The sequence below is a fragment of the Bos javanicus genome, chromosome 23 (genome assembly GCF_032452875.1).
Source record: "Bos javanicus breed banteng chromosome 23, ARS-OSU_banteng_1.0, whole genome shotgun sequence".
In the NCBI taxonomy this organism is placed as follows: domain Eukaryota; kingdom Metazoa; phylum Chordata; class Mammalia; order Artiodactyla; family Bovidae; genus Bos; species Bos javanicus.
In genome coordinates, this window is record NC_083890.1 from 30,754,285 (window position 1) to 30,773,604 (window position 19,320).

At 42.1% G+C, this 19,320-nt stretch overlaps 2 protein-coding genes across 6 annotated transcripts; both read right to left on the reverse strand.

The window, feature by feature from the left end:
• Positions 1-18: 18 nt before the first annotated feature.
• ZSCAN26 (zinc finger and SCAN domain containing 26) lies at positions 19-11,270 on the reverse strand. Of its 5 annotated transcripts, none has more exons than XM_061398680.1 (5): positions 11,163-11,263; positions 7,933-8,009; positions 5,786-6,267; positions 5,359-5,476; positions 19-1,905 (listed from the first exon to the last, which is right to left on the reverse strand). In XM_061398680.1, exons 3-5 carry the CDS (start codon positions 6,203-6,205, stop codon positions 1,004-1,006), a joined length of 1,440 nt encoding a protein of 479 aa, XP_061254664.1. In that variant the 5' UTR covers positions 6,206-6,267; positions 7,933-8,009; positions 11,163-11,263; the 3' UTR covers positions 19-1,003. The 5 variants fall into 5 exon arrangements, with proteins under 5 accessions (XP_061254664.1, XP_061254665.1, XP_061254666.1 ...); XM_061398681.1 differs by having other exon boundaries at positions 7,933-8,874; positions 11,163-11,262; XM_061398682.1 differs by lacking the exon at positions 7,933-8,009 and having other exon boundaries at positions 11,163-11,270.
• Positions 11,271-15,230: 3,960 nt separating this feature from the next.
• On the reverse strand, positions 15,231-18,942 carry NKAPL (NFKB activating protein like). Its single transcript, XM_061398686.1, has 2 exons — positions 17,545-18,942; positions 15,231-17,239 (listed from the first exon to the last, which is right to left on the reverse strand). The coding sequence occupies exon 1, from the start codon at positions 18,822-18,824 to the stop codon at positions 17,625-17,627; it is 1,200 nt and encodes a 399-aa protein (XP_061254670.1). The 5' UTR covers positions 18,825-18,942; the 3' UTR covers positions 15,231-17,239; positions 17,545-17,624.
• Between the last annotated feature and the right edge of the window lie 378 nt (positions 18,943-19,320).

Here is a 19,320-nt window from a genome sequence, read left to right on the forward strand (position 1 = left end):
ACAATGTGACGAACATGATCTCTTCCAAGCTGATTTTATTACTTGACTTTCAAAATTCCAGAACAAACAGCATTTTAAAGTTACATCATCAGTATTAAAGGAAAAAAATCCAATCTCTTTCCCCAGACATTTATCAAAGTTGCTATGCAGCAGCCACTATACTAACACTGAAGTTATCAAGTAAGATAGTTGCTACTTGGATTAATTCAGCCTGGTTCATTCAAATAACTTACCAAATCTCTTCCATAGTCTAAATAAAACTTTAGTTTCTAATTTGAATCAATGAGGTATACATGGCAGGGATGGGGCTGGGAAATGGTAAAATTAGATCATCATTGCTTTCCAAAATGCTTCTGCTGATTGGGGTGGGGATGGGGTAGTAAAATCAGTGGAGTAAAATGTTTACCATTAATAACCTGGACTTTAAGATACCTTTGAGGGACTTCCCTGGCAGTCTGGTGGAAGTCTGCGCTCCCAATGCAGGGGGCATGGGTTTGATCCCTGGTCAGAGAACTAAGATCCCATGTGTTGTGCAATGCAGCAAAAAAAAAATAAAATAAAATAAAATAAAAGGTACCTTTCAGTGTGGTATTCCAAAGTCTTTTTTTATTTTGTATAGGAGACTGCTGCTGCAGCATGTGCAAAAATATCAACCCTCTCTTCTTCTGCTTAAACCTATAAATTTATACATACTTGACTCATTGATGACTTCAAGCCCTTGATCATGAGGCTCTCTGCTACTTGGAGACACATAACTACACATTTACCATGTTAAAGCCTCTGAGAAGTCCTGCAGTGAAGAATGCTTTTACCTTTGATCCCATAGTACCATCTAGGGTCAAAATATTGTGGCCCAAAGCTGACTACAAGGAAAATAAGAGTGCAGGCAGAAAGCCTTCAACTTGGCCCCCAATTCTCTGCCAGAACTGGCTAGAATGACTTTTCCTGAAGTGCTGCTTATTAACGTACTGTCTCTGATGGTCTATAAGGAGAGGACACTTCATCAAGCCAGTCTGTTTTTGTGGTGGTATCTCTGATGTTGAAAAAGACCAGACCTCTGCCTGAAGGCTTCTCCACATTCATTACACTTGTAGGGTTTTTCCTCGTTGTGGATTCTCACATGCTGAGCGAGATGGGAGTTTAATCGGAAGGCTTTCTGGCAAATAGTACACTTGAAAGGTTTTTCTCCAGTGTGAATCCTGTGGTGTCGAATAAGGTCTGATGTCAAACTGAAGGTTTTCCCACACTCATTACACTGGTGGCTTCTGGAGTGGCTGTGGATTCTCTGATGGTGGGTGAGGAGAAGGGCCTGACTAAAGGTTTTTCCACACTCTTTGCACTGACAGGGCTCCTCCTGACTGTGAATTCTCTGGTGTCGATTAAGGTGGGAGCTGCGCCGAAAGTTCTTTCCACAGTGGATACATAGATAAGGTTTCTCTCCAGTATGGATTCTGAGATGTTCCAAAAGGCCTGCGTTCTGGCTAAAGACTTTTCCACACTCCTTGCACTGATAAGGCTTCTCACCAAGATGGATTTTCTGATGTCTGACAAGGTGTGAACTTCTCTGAAAGGCTTTCCCACATTCATGACACTGATGACCTTTTTCTCTAGAGCATATTTTCTGATGTCCAGGAAGACTCAAACTCTGACACACTTCAGCTTCACAGAGTTTTTCTTTCCTGTGTGAATTTTCATGCTTAATCAGGTCTGAGTGCTGGAAGAATGCCTGCCCATATTCTGAGCATTTACAGTCAGTCTTCTCCTTGGGCTCAGCCTGCTGCCTATCCAAGTTAGAGTCCTTGTAATGAACCTCCATGGGTTCAAATGGTTTCCCAGATGATTCCACTCTTCCACAGGAGTCTGTCTCTACAACCAGCTTCCCATTCTCAATCCTTTTCACCTCCCCTGAAACATTAAGCATATAACACCAATTACTTGCTTTTTGGTGCTCAGGAGAAGGAATCTGCAATTAGGAGGATAAAACTGAATGTGTGCAAAATGGAAATGTGGATGTTTGTGTTTGTATATAACATATATGGAATGATACATAAGAAAATGTTTCTCAGTGGCTGCTTTGAGAGGATTATGGTGAGAGAGGACTTATTTTAAATGGTTTGAAGTCATGTGATACATATGCATAAATACACACAGAGAGAAGTTAGCAAGCAAGTAAACAGTCATAAAGGGCAGGGCTCTATGTTCTTTTTTGTTTTTAAATCTGCTTATGGCTTCAGTGAAGAAAATACTGAACATTTTCCTGCCTTCATCCCTTCCTTCCTAAACCCATCCTAAATGCCAATCATTACTGTAGGCACTGAGGTTATCAAGTAGAATAAAAACTTATTTTTTATGAACTCTTTTTAAAGGAGAGACAGAATTATAAACAAGTAGTGGGAAAATAACGTAAAGTTTGTGCCAGACATAGCAGTGACACAGAAGAAAAAAATGATTGTTATAATTTTATCTTTGAGAACTTTTTGCTAATCTAGTTTTCTATAAATTACCATAAAACATCAACCACCAGGCAAAACCAGGAAATAAGAGTATATTAAACAACTTGAGTTTTTGAATAATTTATAATGGCTATATTACTTTAAAAACTTCAGTTAACTTAGGCAAAATGATGAGATCGCTGGTCTCAAAATTGAAGAAAAAGCATATAGAATTGCAGGGTCTGAAAAGAACATACAATTGGAAGTATTTAAAAGTGAGATTAAACAAATAAGGACCTACTGTATAGCACAGGGAACTCTACTCTGTAATGGCCTGTGTGGGAAAAGAATCCACAAAAGAACAGACATATGAATATGCATAACTGATTCACCAAACTGTATCCCTGAGACTAACATGACATTGTAAATCAACTAGACACCAATAAAAAAATTTTTTAAGTGTGGATATACATATAACTGATTCACTTTGCTGTACAGCTGACAGCTGTATGTTCTTGATAATGGTCTGCCATGTGGAAATTAGAAAGCTAGGTCAATTAAATACCCAGGGCAAATAAGAGAAAGGGATAGCACCAGAAATGAAGAAATGAACTGGAAATGAAGGCATGCAGACATGGTGCCAATTTTATCACTGATTAGCTGTGTTTCTTAGGTGATTTAAATCCTCTGGGCTCAATGTCCTCACCAATAAATCAAAAAAACACTGGGCCACAAGACCTTGAGGGTAACATGAAGTCCACAAAAATGTGTTAGCCTTTCCTGATCTCCTTGGACAGCAGAAACTGCTTTCCTGTGTGGTTCAGTAGATCCATTATAGTTCATTGCTTTAATCATTTGCTTATAGATGTGGCACAGAAGAGATAATAAACAATGTTTTCTGAATAAAAACTTAGCTCAGACACCAGGGAGAGGGTCAGAGGGAATACCAGATAGGAGCACGATGTCCAGGAGCATGAATGGGATGGAAAGCAGAATGAGAGTAAAAGGAGAAGTGGATGGAGAAAATAGAAGAGAGAGAGAGTCTAAACAGCACTAATAACAAACAAATGAAGCTTACTCTGTGTGAGCAAGATAAAGATAGCAAGCAGAACATTTCAAAAGTGAGAGTCAGTGAGAAAGTGAAAATGAAGGGTGGGGGGAGGAGGTATCAGAGAAAGTAAAAGCACATGTTGGGGAGGCAGAGTAGAAACACTAGAAACCTGATCGGGTGTAAAGGCCTTTGGCAAGAGGATGAATAGCCCCCACGGGGAGGGAGTGAGAGAACAGCCTTTTCCATGAGGACAGAATGACACACACAACTAAAAGGGAATGCAGGGGCCTCCCAAACTGAAAAACAACCTGAACTCTGAGTGTAAAATAACATTTTTCAACAGATCTAGAAAGTAAGGAACAATTTCAAGAATCTACTGTTGTTAAATCTACTTTTTATATTTAAAATATATACCCATCATTGATTACATGGCATAAATTCATTTCTGCAAGGCTGTTTAGAAAAAGTAGGCCTCTCTCTTTTGGCTGCTTTACTCAGAAAGCTTCCAGAAGAAGAGGAATTCTGAAGTATACTCAGAAACTGCACAGGGGAACCAGGTAGTGAGTAAAAGAAGGCTTTACAATTGAAATCAGCCATGCATCAAATAGATATATACTGAAGGTCTACTCTAGGCGCGGGATGGTAGCAGACTCAGGAGACAAAACAAAGCCCCGTCCTTTGGGTCCGGCAGGAGAAAAAGAGAAGTAAACCAGCAATTCTAATATAATATGATCAGTTCTATGGTAGCTTTAGCAGCAGAGGTGGGGAAACTGATCTAGACTTGGGGGGATTTAGGAAGGACAGAGAAAGTGATATCTAAGCTAGCTGTGAAGGAGGAGTAGGAATTAGCCAGCGAGAGTGAGGAAAAAGTATTCCAGACAGACAAGGCGGGAAAGGGACTCAGCATGAGGAGAAACACACGTAAGAGCTGATGGAACCAAGGATGACTAATTGTCCCAGTGTGTCTGGGAATGAGGGGTTTCCCAGCACATGGAATAGTTGGAATGAAAAGTCTCCAGCAAACTGAAGCAAGCTGATTATGTCAGGGAATACGAGGCTGCAAGGTCTGCAAGTGCCAGAATATGCTAGGTGAGGCTTCTGTTAAGAGCTATTGGGAGTGACTGAAGGTGATGGGTTGTTTCTTAGTTCATTGAAGGAGGGGAGCAACAGTAATGAATGTGTTTAAATGGTGGAGAATGAACAAGAGGTAATTTAACTTTAGCGGAAGCACCAAGATGAGAGACGGTAAAACAAAAAAGAGAAACAGGGCTTGTACCAGACTGGAAAGAGGAGAAGAAGAATGAAAGGGATAAATATTAGAAAGAGAGATTTCAGAGTCTAGAGCAAAAAGAAAAAAACAAAAGAAAATCCAGACAACATTTAGAAATAAAAGGCAGTAGTCATTTACAATAACTGAAAGGTGGTAAGAAAAAATAAGCAGTGAATCATGTGGCTGCCATTCTTTCCCTTGGGAGAGAAACAAGCACTCCTTTTTAATTCACACCCCCACCCCCCAGTAATGGGGAGAAGAGGAAGGTAAAGGTTCACACAGGAGAAGGATTCAGTTTTAATTAAACAGAAAAAACCAAACTAGAAACACTCAAAAACAGAAACAAGGGTTAGGGAAAAAGGAAATGTCTGGGGCGATGGAAACTTCTCTGTCTTGATTGTGGTGATGATTAGACAACTGTCATTATTTCATGTTTGTGAAAACTCATTGGCCTGTACACTTACAAAGAGTGAATTTTAGTGCATGTAAACTAACCTCAATAAACCTGACTCAAAACAAAAACAAAAAAGCAAAATGCCAAGGGTGCCGAGCAAGGCCTCCAGGCAGAACCACAAATCTCACATGCGAAGATGCAGTCTTCTTACCCTTCTCTCTCTCGGGCTGTGGAACGTCACCTTCAGGTTGGACCTGCCGCTCTGGCGTGGCTTTTCCAGGGGCTGTCTCCTCCATGAGCACTTCCTGTTTCTTTGCCTGGTTTGGGTCCTAGGGATGATTAGGTACACGTGGGTTTAGGCGGAAACTGCTGTTCAGAAAAACACTTCAATGTTTAGAAAAGGAAGCGAAGAGAAACCACAGAAAGGCAAAGAAAAGAGGCTGGAGAGCCTGGAGTACATTCAGTTTCCTCCCAGCAGAGGCAGGGTGGCTGAGGTAAGAGCTTCAGCAAGAAACAACCAGACTACAAAGAAACGGAACCCAAGCTGAGCAGTTCTTCCACTGCTGAAGTCATGGCTACAGCTCTGGCCCAGTGTGTCAACTCCTGCTTTCTTGCAAAGGGGGACACCTGACCCTTACCTCCTGTTGTCCTGTTCCTCCCAGCTCCAGCTGCAAATCCTCCAGGAAAACCACCGCATCTTCCCCGCTCTCCAGGTGATGCTCCCGCAACCGGGCCTGAAGTTCCTCAGGCAGGATGGTCAGGAACTGCTCCAGCACCAGCAGCTCCAGGATCTGCTCCTTGGTGTGGGTCTCAGGCTGTAGCCATTGTCGGCAGAGTTCCCGGAGCCGGCTCAGGGCCTCTCGAGGTCCTGTGGTCTCTTCATAGCGCAACTGCCTGAACCGCTTACACAGGGGCTCCTGCCTGAAGCCTGTGCCGTTTCCCTGAAGCTTGACTCCCTGTTCCCGAGCAGAGAGGTGATCCTCCTTTACCACCTGAAGCCCCTCCTTCTTCAGGTTCACAGGAGCCAGGGAAGGAACGGTTCCCCATGCTATCGCCATCCCCACCTTCAGACTGCTCTATTTGGGGCAACTTTCTTTTGACTGCCTCCTCAGGGATACCCCTGAAAATGTAATAACAAGAATCACAGAAACAGTAATAGTAGTAGTAATGATAATAACTGCAATAGAAATACCCCTTTGTTGGATTTATACATTTCCAATAATTACTATCCATTTCTTCTCTCTCTCTGAAACAACCATACAAAATGAGAAGACTGTTTTACAGAAGATCGCCAGCTAACAGCATAAATAACAGATTTGAAAAATCACCATTCTGTAGCCCTTGATGAAATAACTGATTCAATCAAGGACCACAAATGGGTGAAATCATTGGGTAAAAAGCAGTAAGGGGAAAGGATAATCTCAGCCTCAAAGAATCACCACGCTGATTGCTTATGAATTACAAAGGGAAGAATGGCGCCATCCGGCAGTCAAATGAAACCTAGCAACACCAACAGTAAGATAACTGACCTTGTGCCTTAATCACGTATGCAGCATTTTTACTAGATGTGTTTAACACGAATCTAATAATGAGGAAACTTTCAGATAAATCTAGAATGTCCAGAATGCAGCTTATCTACAAGAGGTATGCACTTTTCAAAACATCAATTTCATGAAAATAAAGAGTGAGTGTGGGAAAGGTATTTCTCTAGACTAAAGAGATACAGCAAAACGTAACAAGTGAAATTTGCTCTGAATAAAAAAAATATATACAAATGTTTTGAAGAATTCAGAAATCTGAATAATATATAGGCAAACCAAATAGAGCCCAAAGGCTGTATTTGTACTTAAAATTTTACCGGAATACTGCTGCTGCTTAGGTGCACAGTCATGTCTGACTCGGCAGGGATTGAACCCGAGTCTCCCACATTAAAGGCAGACTCTTTACCCACCGAGCCAACAGGGAAGATTGATTTTTTTCTTGTTGAAATACAGCCAAACCCATTTAGTAGATAGTGTTTACATCTGCTTTCAGAAATACACTAGCAGGACTGAGGACTTGAACATTGGGGCACTGACCCCTGCTCAGTCAAAAATCCAAAATCTGTGTGCTACTTACTATCTCTGCTGCAAAAACAAAGGAACTGATAGATGAGCAAGGGTAGGAAGCTAAAACAGCTTCAACAGGATCAGGACTCAAACTCTAGTTCTTTTGACTCCACATGATTTTAACCAAACACAAACTTTCCCCCACTTAAAGATCTGCAAAATGAAAATTCATGTACTATATGCACTGAAAAAACCCACGTATAAGTGGACCCATGTAGTCCAAACCCTTTTGTTCAAGGGTCAACTGGAGTTACCACAGAGACTGCAGCACCTGCAAAGCTCAGCTATTCTGGCCCTTCACAGAAGAAGTGTGCAGATCTGAGAGTCTCCTTGGGTGGGATACAGTTTTGTGGTCATGTAAGAGAATAGCCTTATTCTCAGGAGACGGTACTAAAACTTATTTTCAAATGTTGCAAGAAAAGGGGAGTCTGTGGAGAGGTATGAGGAGAGAGGGAGAGAGAAAAAACACAAACGTAGCAGGAAGTTGACAAGAGCTGCTATATGTGGGGTTTATAGTGTTGACCATACTATTCTTACAACTTTTCAGTAGATTTGAAAATTCTCCAAATGTTGAGAGGGAGACAAAAGACACGAAATGAACAAAACTGTTTGTATGTTCATTCATTAAAGCCAGTATCAGAATTAACTAAAAGAACATAAGGATATTCACAACTTACCTCATTTATTGTCTAGGTGCCACACTCTTAGTTGCTGGAGATACAGAGATGAAATAACCTCTGGCCTCTATAGCTCTCTGCCCCACAAGAAATCAAGTAAATAAGCAATTACAGTTGCATGTATTAAGTGCCACGGTGAAGGTAGACACAGGATGCTAGCAGAGCTCAGTGGTAAGACACTTAATCCCTGTTAGCAGGTCAGAAAAGGCCTCTTGAAGGTGAGCCCTTCTGACTCGTAAAAGACATGTGAAAGTCAGACAAGAAAATACAGAAAGGGTTTTCCAGACAGAGAAAAACCTGAGCGCAGAGCTGTTGGAAAACCTCACATGTTCAGGGTAGTTGTTAGTTATAGCTGGGAAAAGGGTGAGTGGGGCTGGAACCTGGGAAACACCTACGTGTAAGCAAGAGAAGAAGGAACAAGCAGGAAGGTAGAAAAACAAAGACAGTAGAATCCAGGAGACAAGGGGCCTGCATTCCATCCAACTCTGTCACTACACTGTTTACTCATTTGTAAAATGAAGATAATACCTAATTCAGAGACATGTTTTGAGGTAAATGACGGCATCTCAACTGGAGAGTAGTCCTCACTCACTGCAACTAGAGAAAGCCTTGCACGCAGCAATGAAGACACATCCACAGCCAAAAATTAAAACCAAAACAAACAGAAAACCCCAAAGCTTTCCATGTCTCCTTGTCCATAACTATATTGTGCTCAGTAGCATCCGACTTTTTGCAACCCTATGGAATGTAGACCGCCAGGCTTCTCTGTCCACAGGATTTTCCAGGCAAGAATACTGAAGCGGGCTGCCACGTCCTCCCTCCAGAGGATCTTCCTGACCCAGGAATCGAACCCATGTCTCTTGCATCTCCTGCACTGCAGGTGAATTCTTTACTGCTGAATCATCTGGGGAGCCCAGATGATTAGTATTTCTATTAGTATTTCTAAAAAACATACAAACAAAAACAAAAAAAAGTCAGTGACTTCCCTGACAGTCCAGCAGCCAAGACTCTTTGCAACAAATGCAGGGGTCCCGAGTTCAATCCCTGGTCAGAGAACTAGATCCCACATGCCACATGATCCAGCATGTCACAACTAAGACCCAGCAGAGCCATAAATACTTAAATAAATATTATTTAAAACAAACAAACAGAGGTCACTGCAACCTCTGTAAAGGCAATTCTGGTCATTGGATAGGGAGAACAGTCACCCAGCCACAGGAAAATGAGAAAAATGGCACAAGCAAAAATTACTCTTTCAAAAAACAGGACATTGAAAGGAAAAAGAGAAATAGGACCTAAGCTAGGAGAGGGTAACATACAGGACAGGTATGTTATGTACCATCTTTATGCCAATGATTTCCTTATTTTTCTGCCCAGACCTCTCAAGAGTGACAGATTTTTCTTCTGGCTATCTGGTTCCTGGACACCTTACAAAAGCCTATCAAACGCAACATGTCAAGATGAACTCAGAGAGGCTTCCTGGTGGCTCAGTGGTTAAGAAACTGCCTGCCAATGCAGGAGACAAGGGTTCAATCCCTGGTCTGGGAAGATCCCACACGCCTCAGAGCAACTAAGCCTGTGTCCCACAACTGTTGAGCCTGTGCTCTGGGGCCCAGGAACGGCAACTATTGAGCCCAAAAGCTGCACTACTGAAGCCCATGTACCCTTGAGCCTGTGCTCATAACAAGAGAAACCACCTCCGTGAGAACCCCATGCACTGCAATGCAGAGTACCCCCCATGCCCAGCAATGAAGACCCAACACAACCTTAAAAAAAAAAAAACTCAGAGAATTATACCATCAATCTTTTGAACAGGCTCTTGGTGTGTGGAGACTCTTGATTTTGATGACTCTTGAGTGACTCTAGAGATAAGTGAAATAGTATCTGCCAATTGTTGGCACACACTTCTGAATCAGCATGAATAAGGCTCACTCACTCAGTGGCTGTGTCCAGTTAGGTTCCAAATTCAGTTCGCTGTTATATAGTATCACTCCCAGCTGATACTTATTTGTCAAAACAGGATTTACAATCCAAAACGCCAATGCTGCTGCAGCTGACCCTTAAACAACAGGAGAGTGAACTACATGGGTCCACTTATACATGGATTTCTTTTTTTTCAAATAGGCCAAATCTGCAATGTGGCCCTGTGAGTAGACAGAGCAGACTGTAAAGTTATAGTTGGATTTCTGACTTCACTATGGGCCGCTAACCCATGTTGTTTAAGGGTCAACTGTATTCTTAAAAGAAGTGAAAAAATGTCCATGAAAGTAATGATGGTTAGCCAGAAAACAGTTTGGTACTATGATGGTGAATTTTATTTGACAACTTGACTGCACCATCAGGTACCCAGATATTTAGCCAAACATTACAGTGGGTGTTTCTGTGAGGGTGTTTCAGATGAGATTAACATTTAAAGGAGTCGACTGAGTAAAGCAGATGGCTTTCATTTGTGTAAGTGGACTTCATCCAATCGGGTGAAAGCCAGGATAGAACAAAAAGGCTTTCCCCCAATAAGAGAAGTCACTTGCCTGACAGCCTTCAAGCTGAGAAATCAGCGTTTTTCCTGCCTCCAGTCACCCGATTCCAGTCTTGCCCTCCAGTCTGGTTTCATCTCGAGTTCCCGGCTGTAGATGCTTAAAAACCTGTCAGGTGTTTTTCCTTTGCTCAAAACCTTCCGAATACTCCTTCCACATCAAGAAATGAACAAATTCCTTACACAATACCCACTTTTTCTACAGGCCTCCTCCCACCCCCATCTCTCTGACAGCATTTTCTACACACTTTCCCCTTGTTGACTGTGCTCTAACCACTCTGGGCTCCCAGCTACTCCTCGAGTATGATAAGCAAGCTCCTGCTTTAGCGCCTTTGCATCTGCTGTTGCCCCTTACTAGAAAACTCGTGTCCGCAAAGGCCACGTAGGTTTTTTAAACCTCTCTCAGGCTTTTGCTCAAAAGTCACCTTCTAAGGCTTAACTTTATACATATTTAAAATTGAGCTCAGTGGATAGAATATATATATATACACACATGCAGAAGATTGTGCCTCTAGAACAAGATCCACAGCATCATTCCTCTCCTAGGCCCCAAGATTAACATCTCCTGTCCTCGCCCACTCAGAGTCCACAAGTCTCCTCCATGGGGTAAGGCTTCTCCGCACCTCCAAGGAAATCAGCTGCTTCCCAGCCCACGGGCCGCAGTTACTCCCCAAAATGGAGCACAATCACCACTCACCCCTCCAAGGACCCACGGGAAAAGCCAAAAGCTTTCAAGCAGCTTGTTAGCTCTTTACTGGGCGGCCGCTCTCGCTCCGCGGCGCACTTGACGGTCGCTCTAGGAATACTGGAGGACTGCGGCTCGATGGCCTCCTGCTCCCGCCTCCCAAGAGGAGGCCAAATTCAGGCTAGTTGGTTGAGCGGTCTCCGGTCTCCAAGTCCAGAGGCTGGGAGGGGCGTCCAGGTGTGTTTTTAGGTTTCTTAAATTTTTAACCCGAAATTTATTTCATTCATGTAGATGACACGCAAATTGGTGAAACCTTGCGTATTTGGGGGCTTTCCAGGTTGCCCTCCGGAGAAGGCAATGGCAAGCCACTCCAGTACTCTTGCCTAGAAAATCTCATGGACTGAGGAGCCTGGTGGGCTGCAGTCCATGGGGTCGCAGAGTCGGACACGACTGAGTGACTTCACTTTCACTTTTCACTTTCACGCATTGGAGAAGGCAATGGCAACCCACTCCAGTGTTCTTGCCTGGAGAATCCCAGGGACGGGGGAGCCTGGTGGGCTGCCCTCTATGGGGTCGCACAGAATCGGACACGACTGAAGCCGACTTAGGAGTAGCAGGTTGCCCTCAGTTCAGTTCAGTCGCTTAGTCGTGTCCAACTCTTTGCGATCCCATGGACTGCCGCACCCAGGCTTCCCTATCCATCACCAACCTTAGCGGTAATCCCCCTGCTAATGCAGAAGACTTCAGAGGCACAAGTTTGATCCTTAGGTTGGGAAGATCCTCTGGAGTAGGAGATGGCAACCCACTCCAGTATTCTTGCCTGGGAAATCCCAGGGACAGAGGAACCTGGTGGGCCTTAGTCCATGGGGTTGCAGAGTTGGACATGACTGAGCACACATATGCTATGCTATGCTAAGTCACTTCAGTTGTGTCCGACTCTGTGTGACCCCACAGACGGCAGCCACCAGGCTCCCCCGTCCCTGAGATTCTCCAGGTAAGAACACTGGAGTGGGTTGCCATTTTCTTCTCCAATGCATGAAAGTGAAAAGTGAAAGTGAAGTCACTCAGTCGTGTCCGACTCTTCCCGACCCCATGGACTGCAGCCCACCAGGCTCCTCCATTCATGGGACTCTCCGGGCAAGAGTACTGGAGTGGGGTGCCATTGCCTTCTCCAGAGCACACATATACAGGCACGGAAACAGGCCAGCTCACTTTAGTGTTATCACAGCCAGTATTCCACTTTGCTCACTCACCTAATTAAGACACGGACACATATTTTACCATTCTCCCCAATTAAAAAAATTATCAAATACAGTGGCAAAAATAAAAGTATTTTTAAGTTGAACATGTATGTATGTACATATGCAAATATACAATGAATGTATATTTGCAAGGTTTAAGGTAACAAAAACTTAAGGAATGTTACCAAACGCAAGGTTGTGTGCCAGATGCAGTAGGCCAAAGAAACCAAAATGTGGGCGTTGTGGAGCAGCGAGGTTTATTGCAGGACCAAGCAAGGAAAACTTCTGGTGTGTGCTCAAAAATACCCCCAACTCCTCAAAGGGTTTCACCAAAGCATTTTTTAAGGGTCAGGTGAGGTAGAGAAGGAAATGGCAACCCACTCCAGTATTCTTGCCTGGAGAATCCCAGGGCCAGAGGAGCCTGACAGGCTACAGTCCATGGGGTCACAAAGAGTCTGACATGACTCAGTGACTAAACCACCACCCCTCTTCAAAGAATCAGTCTAAAGCATGTAGAAGAGAACCTCTCTCCCAGCTGTAAGAACCATGAAGGGAACACCCAGAAAGACACTGATGTTGCCTATACTGAGGACATATGAAAAACACAATTTGACTTTCTGAGATGTGGTGTTAGAATTAAATTCAAGGGATGTGCAAATAAAATAAAATAAAAGTCAGGTGAGGGAGGCAGGGTTGTCAGGAACCTGATCAGCTCTTGCACAGTTCTCTGATTGGTTGGTGTTGAGGTAACAGAGTGGTTAACATTACTACTACTTAGGTTAAGTTGTCCATGAAATTCTCCAGGCAAGAATAACTGGGGTGGGTAGCCATACCCTTCTCCAGGGAATCTACCCGATCCAGGGATCCAAACCCAGTCTCCTGCGTTGCAGGCAGATTCTTTAACCAGGCAAATAAGGCAGTCTGAGTCACCTTATTGGTACTTTGGGACTGTAGGTCTAGAGGCATGATCATCAAGTATTTCATTTCTTTCATTTGGTGGTAATGTTAGCATCTGTAAGACAACCCAGGAGAGTGCATCAGATACTATTATCTATGTACATCAGAGAGGAGCTACAGCAGAGGATAGGAGGGAGGTGTTTGTACCAGGAAGATCCCATAGGGTCCTCCTCAATTACAGTCTATTACCATGGGAGAGAATAATCAACCATTATTCTCTGCAAAATATGTGAAGGGGGGAGGGGTAGGGTGGTGTCACTACCAAAATAAATTCTGCCAAAGAAAATAGAAGTATTCCCTCTCTTGCCCACATCATCATAAACTGTATTTTTATTATCTGTGAACAAAATAAACCCTTTAAAAAATCTGAACAAACTGGTTTAATCAGTTGGTTAATTTTGAAACATATATCTTACTAAACATTGTTTTATCACACAATTCATATTGTTTCAAGCCTGAAATTATCATAACAGAAAAAAAACTCCATTATCAACAGAGTTCTTTTTCCCCTTGTGTCTCAAAAACTTAAAAATATCTTTTAAAAGTTTAACTTAAAAAAAAAGTTAAAGTAAAATGTATATACTTAAAAACTTCCTTAGGCTAACAAATCCAATCAATGCGAATATTTTACTAATTAAAAGTTAATAATTCTGTCCTGAGGGGAAAATGCATATCTCATTTTTTTCAAGAGCTTTCCCTCAAAAAAATTATACAAGAGGTAAACATAAATTTCAATTTTAAAAGGAAGCAAATATATCCTAATTCATTCATTCCCACTTTCAAACTCCCTACCATGGTTGGCTTAAATGTCACCCATATTATCAAGGCTGAGATTATTGTCATTGCATTGGATATCATGAAAATAAAAACACAATGAAGCTAGACAAAGAGCTTTTTTAAAAGAATTCAAGGTGTGCATTTTTAAGTAGGCTGTATTTTTTGGAAGCGGTACAGGTAGATAAAGTGAGAATAAATCAAAATACCATTTTTACCAAGACAGAGCTACATTTCACTAATAATACAAATCAATTTTTGAACTTGCGATTTTCATTTTCTAAGATTATCCTCATTTCTGTAAACAAAATGGTCATCTATATGTTTCCATCAGAGGTCCAGGTCCATGATGTTTAAAATAAAAGCTTCCTTTTCTATATGATCAGTAGAGGCACTACTGCATTATAGCCATGAGATACAAGTATCTTTTTGTAATGATTCTTTCCACTATTCTCTCTGCTTCCACCCATACTCATTCATTACTGTGAATTATGGCATAGAAAAATTTGTAGTCAATCATTGTTTTAAATAATCAAAAACTTCCAAATGAATCTAATAAACAACACATAATTTAATTCTAGGAAATCCGTAACTTTAAAACCAGCATATTAATAGACTAATAACTACAAATGCTAAAACGTCATTTAATAAAATTCAACAAACATTTCTGAATAAATGGGGAAACTCCTAATAAAAGAGGAATAGATGGATACTTCCTTTATATGGAAAAACACACACATACACATATCTCAAACCAAAAAACCTCCCTCATGCTTGATAGTAAAACTTCATAAGTATCTTCATAAAAATGCAGCTGAATTTATTAGGTTAAGAGCAAAGAGATGAGGAATTCCCAAGGGATCCATGGGTCAGGACACCAGGCTTCCAGTGCAGAGGGAAATAAGATCCTGTATGCAGCCTGGTGCAGCCAAAAGAGAGAGGGACAGAAGTCCACCAGTCTTACCTTGGTTTACTTAGGAGCCACAGTTTCTGAGCTACATCCTTTCCTCACGTAAGAAAGACAATTCACTGAATGGCTACTAGAGTCTTTAGGGCTTAAAGGGCAATATGATCAAGTGTTTCCCAAAAAAGCAATTCAAAAGTCAAATAAGGGGAAAGTATCTTCAAGTTCTGTAATAAAGAACTGATTTATTTATTATTTGAAGAGTTCTTATGATCAATAAGAAAAAGATCAGAAACTCAATAGGAAAATACACAAATATATAATGTGGATAATTCACACACACAAAAGAATTACAATTATTATACATACTCAACCATACTCTTAAATAAAAGTGAAATGCCATTATCACCTATCAGATTGGCAAAGATTCAGATTCAAAAGGTTTAGAAATACAATATTAGCAGGTGAGTGTATAAACCAGTGCATCCTCTTTGGAAAGCAATGTTACAATGGCTATTAAAAGCACTTTAAGGTTAAATGTAATATTCTTAGACTTTGACCGCTCTACCAAAAACATCCACCATTTCTGGCTCTAGCCCCTTCTTTTCTTCATAGCATACTACAATTTATAATTATTTGTCTATTAACTATTTAAAGTCTGTCTCCCCAAGTTAGCATGTAAAATTCTATGATGGCAGGTATCAAGCTTAATTTGCTTTTTGGTTTATCCCTAATATCTGCTATATTGCCTAGTACATGGAAAGCACTTATATTAGTAAATACCTTCCCTTTGATCCAATAATTCCACTTCTAGGTGGCCATTTTTAGATGACACAAAGCATTCTTTTTTGCCCAATAATTAATTCTATTTTTAGATGAGCATGCTACAGATGATAACCCTCATACATCCACAAAGATTTTCACTACAAGTGTTGTATAATAGCAAAATACAAAAAACATCCTAAACATCAGATATAATATGGTTCATCCATAGACTGGAATACTATAGTCATTAAAAAGATCTATTTATATGCATTGATATAAAATATCTCCAAGCTATGTAGATTCTTCTGTATAGTGTGGTATAAATGGAAATGTACATACCTAACAAGAGGGCTTTCACCCAACTCTCTTTGGGAAAATCTCAAGCTAGTGTGATCCACTGTCAAGCTAGTGTGATCCAGGGTAAAAGTTCCTCTCTACATCAACTCTGCCCTGCCAGATTCTAGAGCCACATCCTTTCACTTTCAGCTCTGTGGTCTTTCCAGGGTCTTGTGGCTTGAAAAGGGGCTTATCCAAATTAGATAGTTTTCATTTGTACTGAAAGTCTAAGTTTGGTCAGATATCACTAGATGACAATAAAGGTCTTATCACAGACCACAAGTGGAGCTTGCTCTAAATGTCTTTCCAGCACTGGTGCTAACCAGTGTCTCCAGGTTAACTCTCTTGTCCACATGGTCCTTCCTGATCTGATCATTTCATGAGCTCTACCAACCATCTCTTTATACCTCCTCCTTTTGCTCTTTCTCTTCCTAGTCTAGCTGGCACCTAATCTACTCGTTGGAATACCCAAGCACTCTGGATCGTTATCTTTCTAATGTCTATTTTTATGGGTAAACCCCAGGACTCTTTCAATGAGGTCCTTGGCTTCTGACAGTCAAAGCCAAGTTTTTCAAAAAAATGTTGGCTTTCAGCACATGTACTATATTTTTTTAAAAAGTCATTCAGAACTGTAGTGGGCACCTGTTGGTTGCCTACCCCTGCCTTCCTAACATTACTCTAATATGGATACTCAGGTATCCATTCCTTACCCATAGTCCATAAGGTGAGCAACTCGGCAGATCAGGAGTAAGTCATTCTCTTTTCGTGGCAATGATATATCCGGAAATGGGGCGGGGGGAGGGCGGCAGCGGGGCATGTGACCTAAGCTAATCTAATTAGGCTGAGTCTCAGTAGTCTTATTTGGAATGCCAAGACAAAAATTTTCCTTCCCTCTTCATAAGTGGACCAGGAAATACATAACCAAACTCAGGAGCTTTGGCAGCCTATTATTTAAGGGAAACAAGCTAGAAGAGGAAAATGAGCCAATAAAACTAACTTTTAACTCTGTTAAATGCAAACCACAAGTATACACTCAATTGAATCCTTTGTTCTTTGTGGTGTTCTCCTGGTTGTCCCTGGGTAAATGAATGTCTCCATGAGGAAATGAAGCCCTGGAAGAGAGAAAAGTCAGAACAACAGGTAAACAACAACCCTTTAGGTTAACAGCTCCAACTTTTATCCTGCAATACACATGCTTGTACCTAAACAGGACTCATGGATAGATAAAGAAAATACCAAAAAGAGATTTCTTAGGAGGGAAGGATTAGGGATGGGGCTAGAAGACCCATATTTTACTGACTCTCCTCCTATAGTGTTTGAATATTTTTAAAAACACGTACACATATAATTTTTTCAGTTAAATTTAACAAAATTGTTAAAGAAATTTAAAAAAGCAGCTTTTTCTTAAGGAACTTACAGTTGGTACAGTAGCACCATAAAGCCTTTTAATTTTGGTCATATAAAATTGTTGAAAGTCCTGCCATGGAACAAAAGTCCTTATTTATCATCTTTTCCTTTTGTTTTTCGGTACACCATCTCTCGGAAACTAGTTAGAATCTTATTTTCTCTCTTCCGTCTCTCTTCTTGGTTAAACGATGCAAGGGCTCTCTTCTCATCAGCACTATAGATCTGATTCTCTTTACGCAGGCGCACAGCCTCCATTCTGCGATGTCTGCTACCACTCATAACATAACCTGAGCGTTCAAAAGAAGCAATCTCTTCACTTGTCAACCCAATTTCACCTCTTCGTGGGATACGCTTTCCGGCTTTTACATACTCAGCCATAGCTGCACCTTCACCTGGAAGCAGAGCATGGCCATAGTTCAAAGGTTTCTCATCTTGAGAGGTGTGTATAATAGGTGCCTCTGGACCTATTAGATCCATGTTATCTGCAATCTTTGACTGCTCAATCCAGACGTCTTCTGCCAACTCCCCTTCTGAATCCTTATAGCTTGAGTCACTGGATTCTTTTTTAGTCTTCTTAGTCTTCTTTTTCTTGGGCTTTTTAGCTCTGCGTTTCTTTTTCTTCTTGACTTTTTTTACTCTCCTTTTATCATCAGAGCTGGAATTAGTGTCGGAGTCCGAATCACTGTCACTATTATCAGAATATGTCCTATGTTTTCTTTTGGACTTTTTCTTTCTTTTCTTTTTATTTTTTGAACGACCGGCCTTTTTCCTTTTTTCTTCGGAGCTGGAATCTGAACTGCTGCTCTTCTTGGTCTTTACCTCTTCATCCTCAACCGGGGTGTGTTCATCAGAATCTGGCTCAGGAAACTTTGGAGACAGCCCCCATACCTCAGGAGCTCCCAACTCCCCAATCCTTTCTCTCTCTTTCAGCCGCCTCTGGCGATAGCTCTCCTCCTTCTCTTTCTCACAGTCCTCCGCCCACTGCCTGTTGCCCACATAGTGGTGTTGATGGTAACGGTACCCTCCACAGGAGAAAGAAGAGGATGAGAAGTCGTAGTTGCGGAGCCCGGGGGGCCGCTCTCGAGACCCAGGGCGGTTAAAGGGGTAAGAAGCTCCAACACCCGACCGACTCCACGAAGGCCTGAGGCCTTCGCGGTCGCGGGAGTGAGTACGGCTGACCCAAGGGGAGTGTCTGGCCTGTGCGGATGGCGGGCTCTTCGACGAGCTGCGTCGCTGTCTCCCAGAGCCCGGGGTGTCCTCTGGGTAGCTGGACTGGAACACTGGCGCCATGGGCCGGTCTTTCAAACTGGCGGTTATTACAGAGTTCCTCACTGGCCAGCAATTCTCGCCCACGCAGGCGCACTAGCAACGGTCCAGAGCACGACTTCCGGTCCAGAGCACGACTTCCGGTCCAGAGCACGACTTCCGCTTCCGGCGGTTGCTAGGCGAGGATCTTAATCCGAGTGTGGGCTGTAAGGTCCGTTTTTAGGTGAGGCTGCAAGGAGGCCTCTTCTGGAGAGCAGATAAAGAGGGCGTGGAAACGCCTGTTTTGGGGATTTACATTTCCCATGTTGAGCCCCGTGGGAATATTTAGAAGAGGAATTCGCATCAGTGAATCCCTCTCCTGTTCAAACACTCCGTTCTCTACCTGGTTATTTGCCTTTAAGCATCTTAACACCATTCTCTTCTACCATTCTCACTCCGGCTCTCTTTATCTTTACCCCTTGGTGAAGGTTCCCCACTTCTCCCACTCCTCTTGTTTACCCCTTAAAAAGGACCTCGTCCA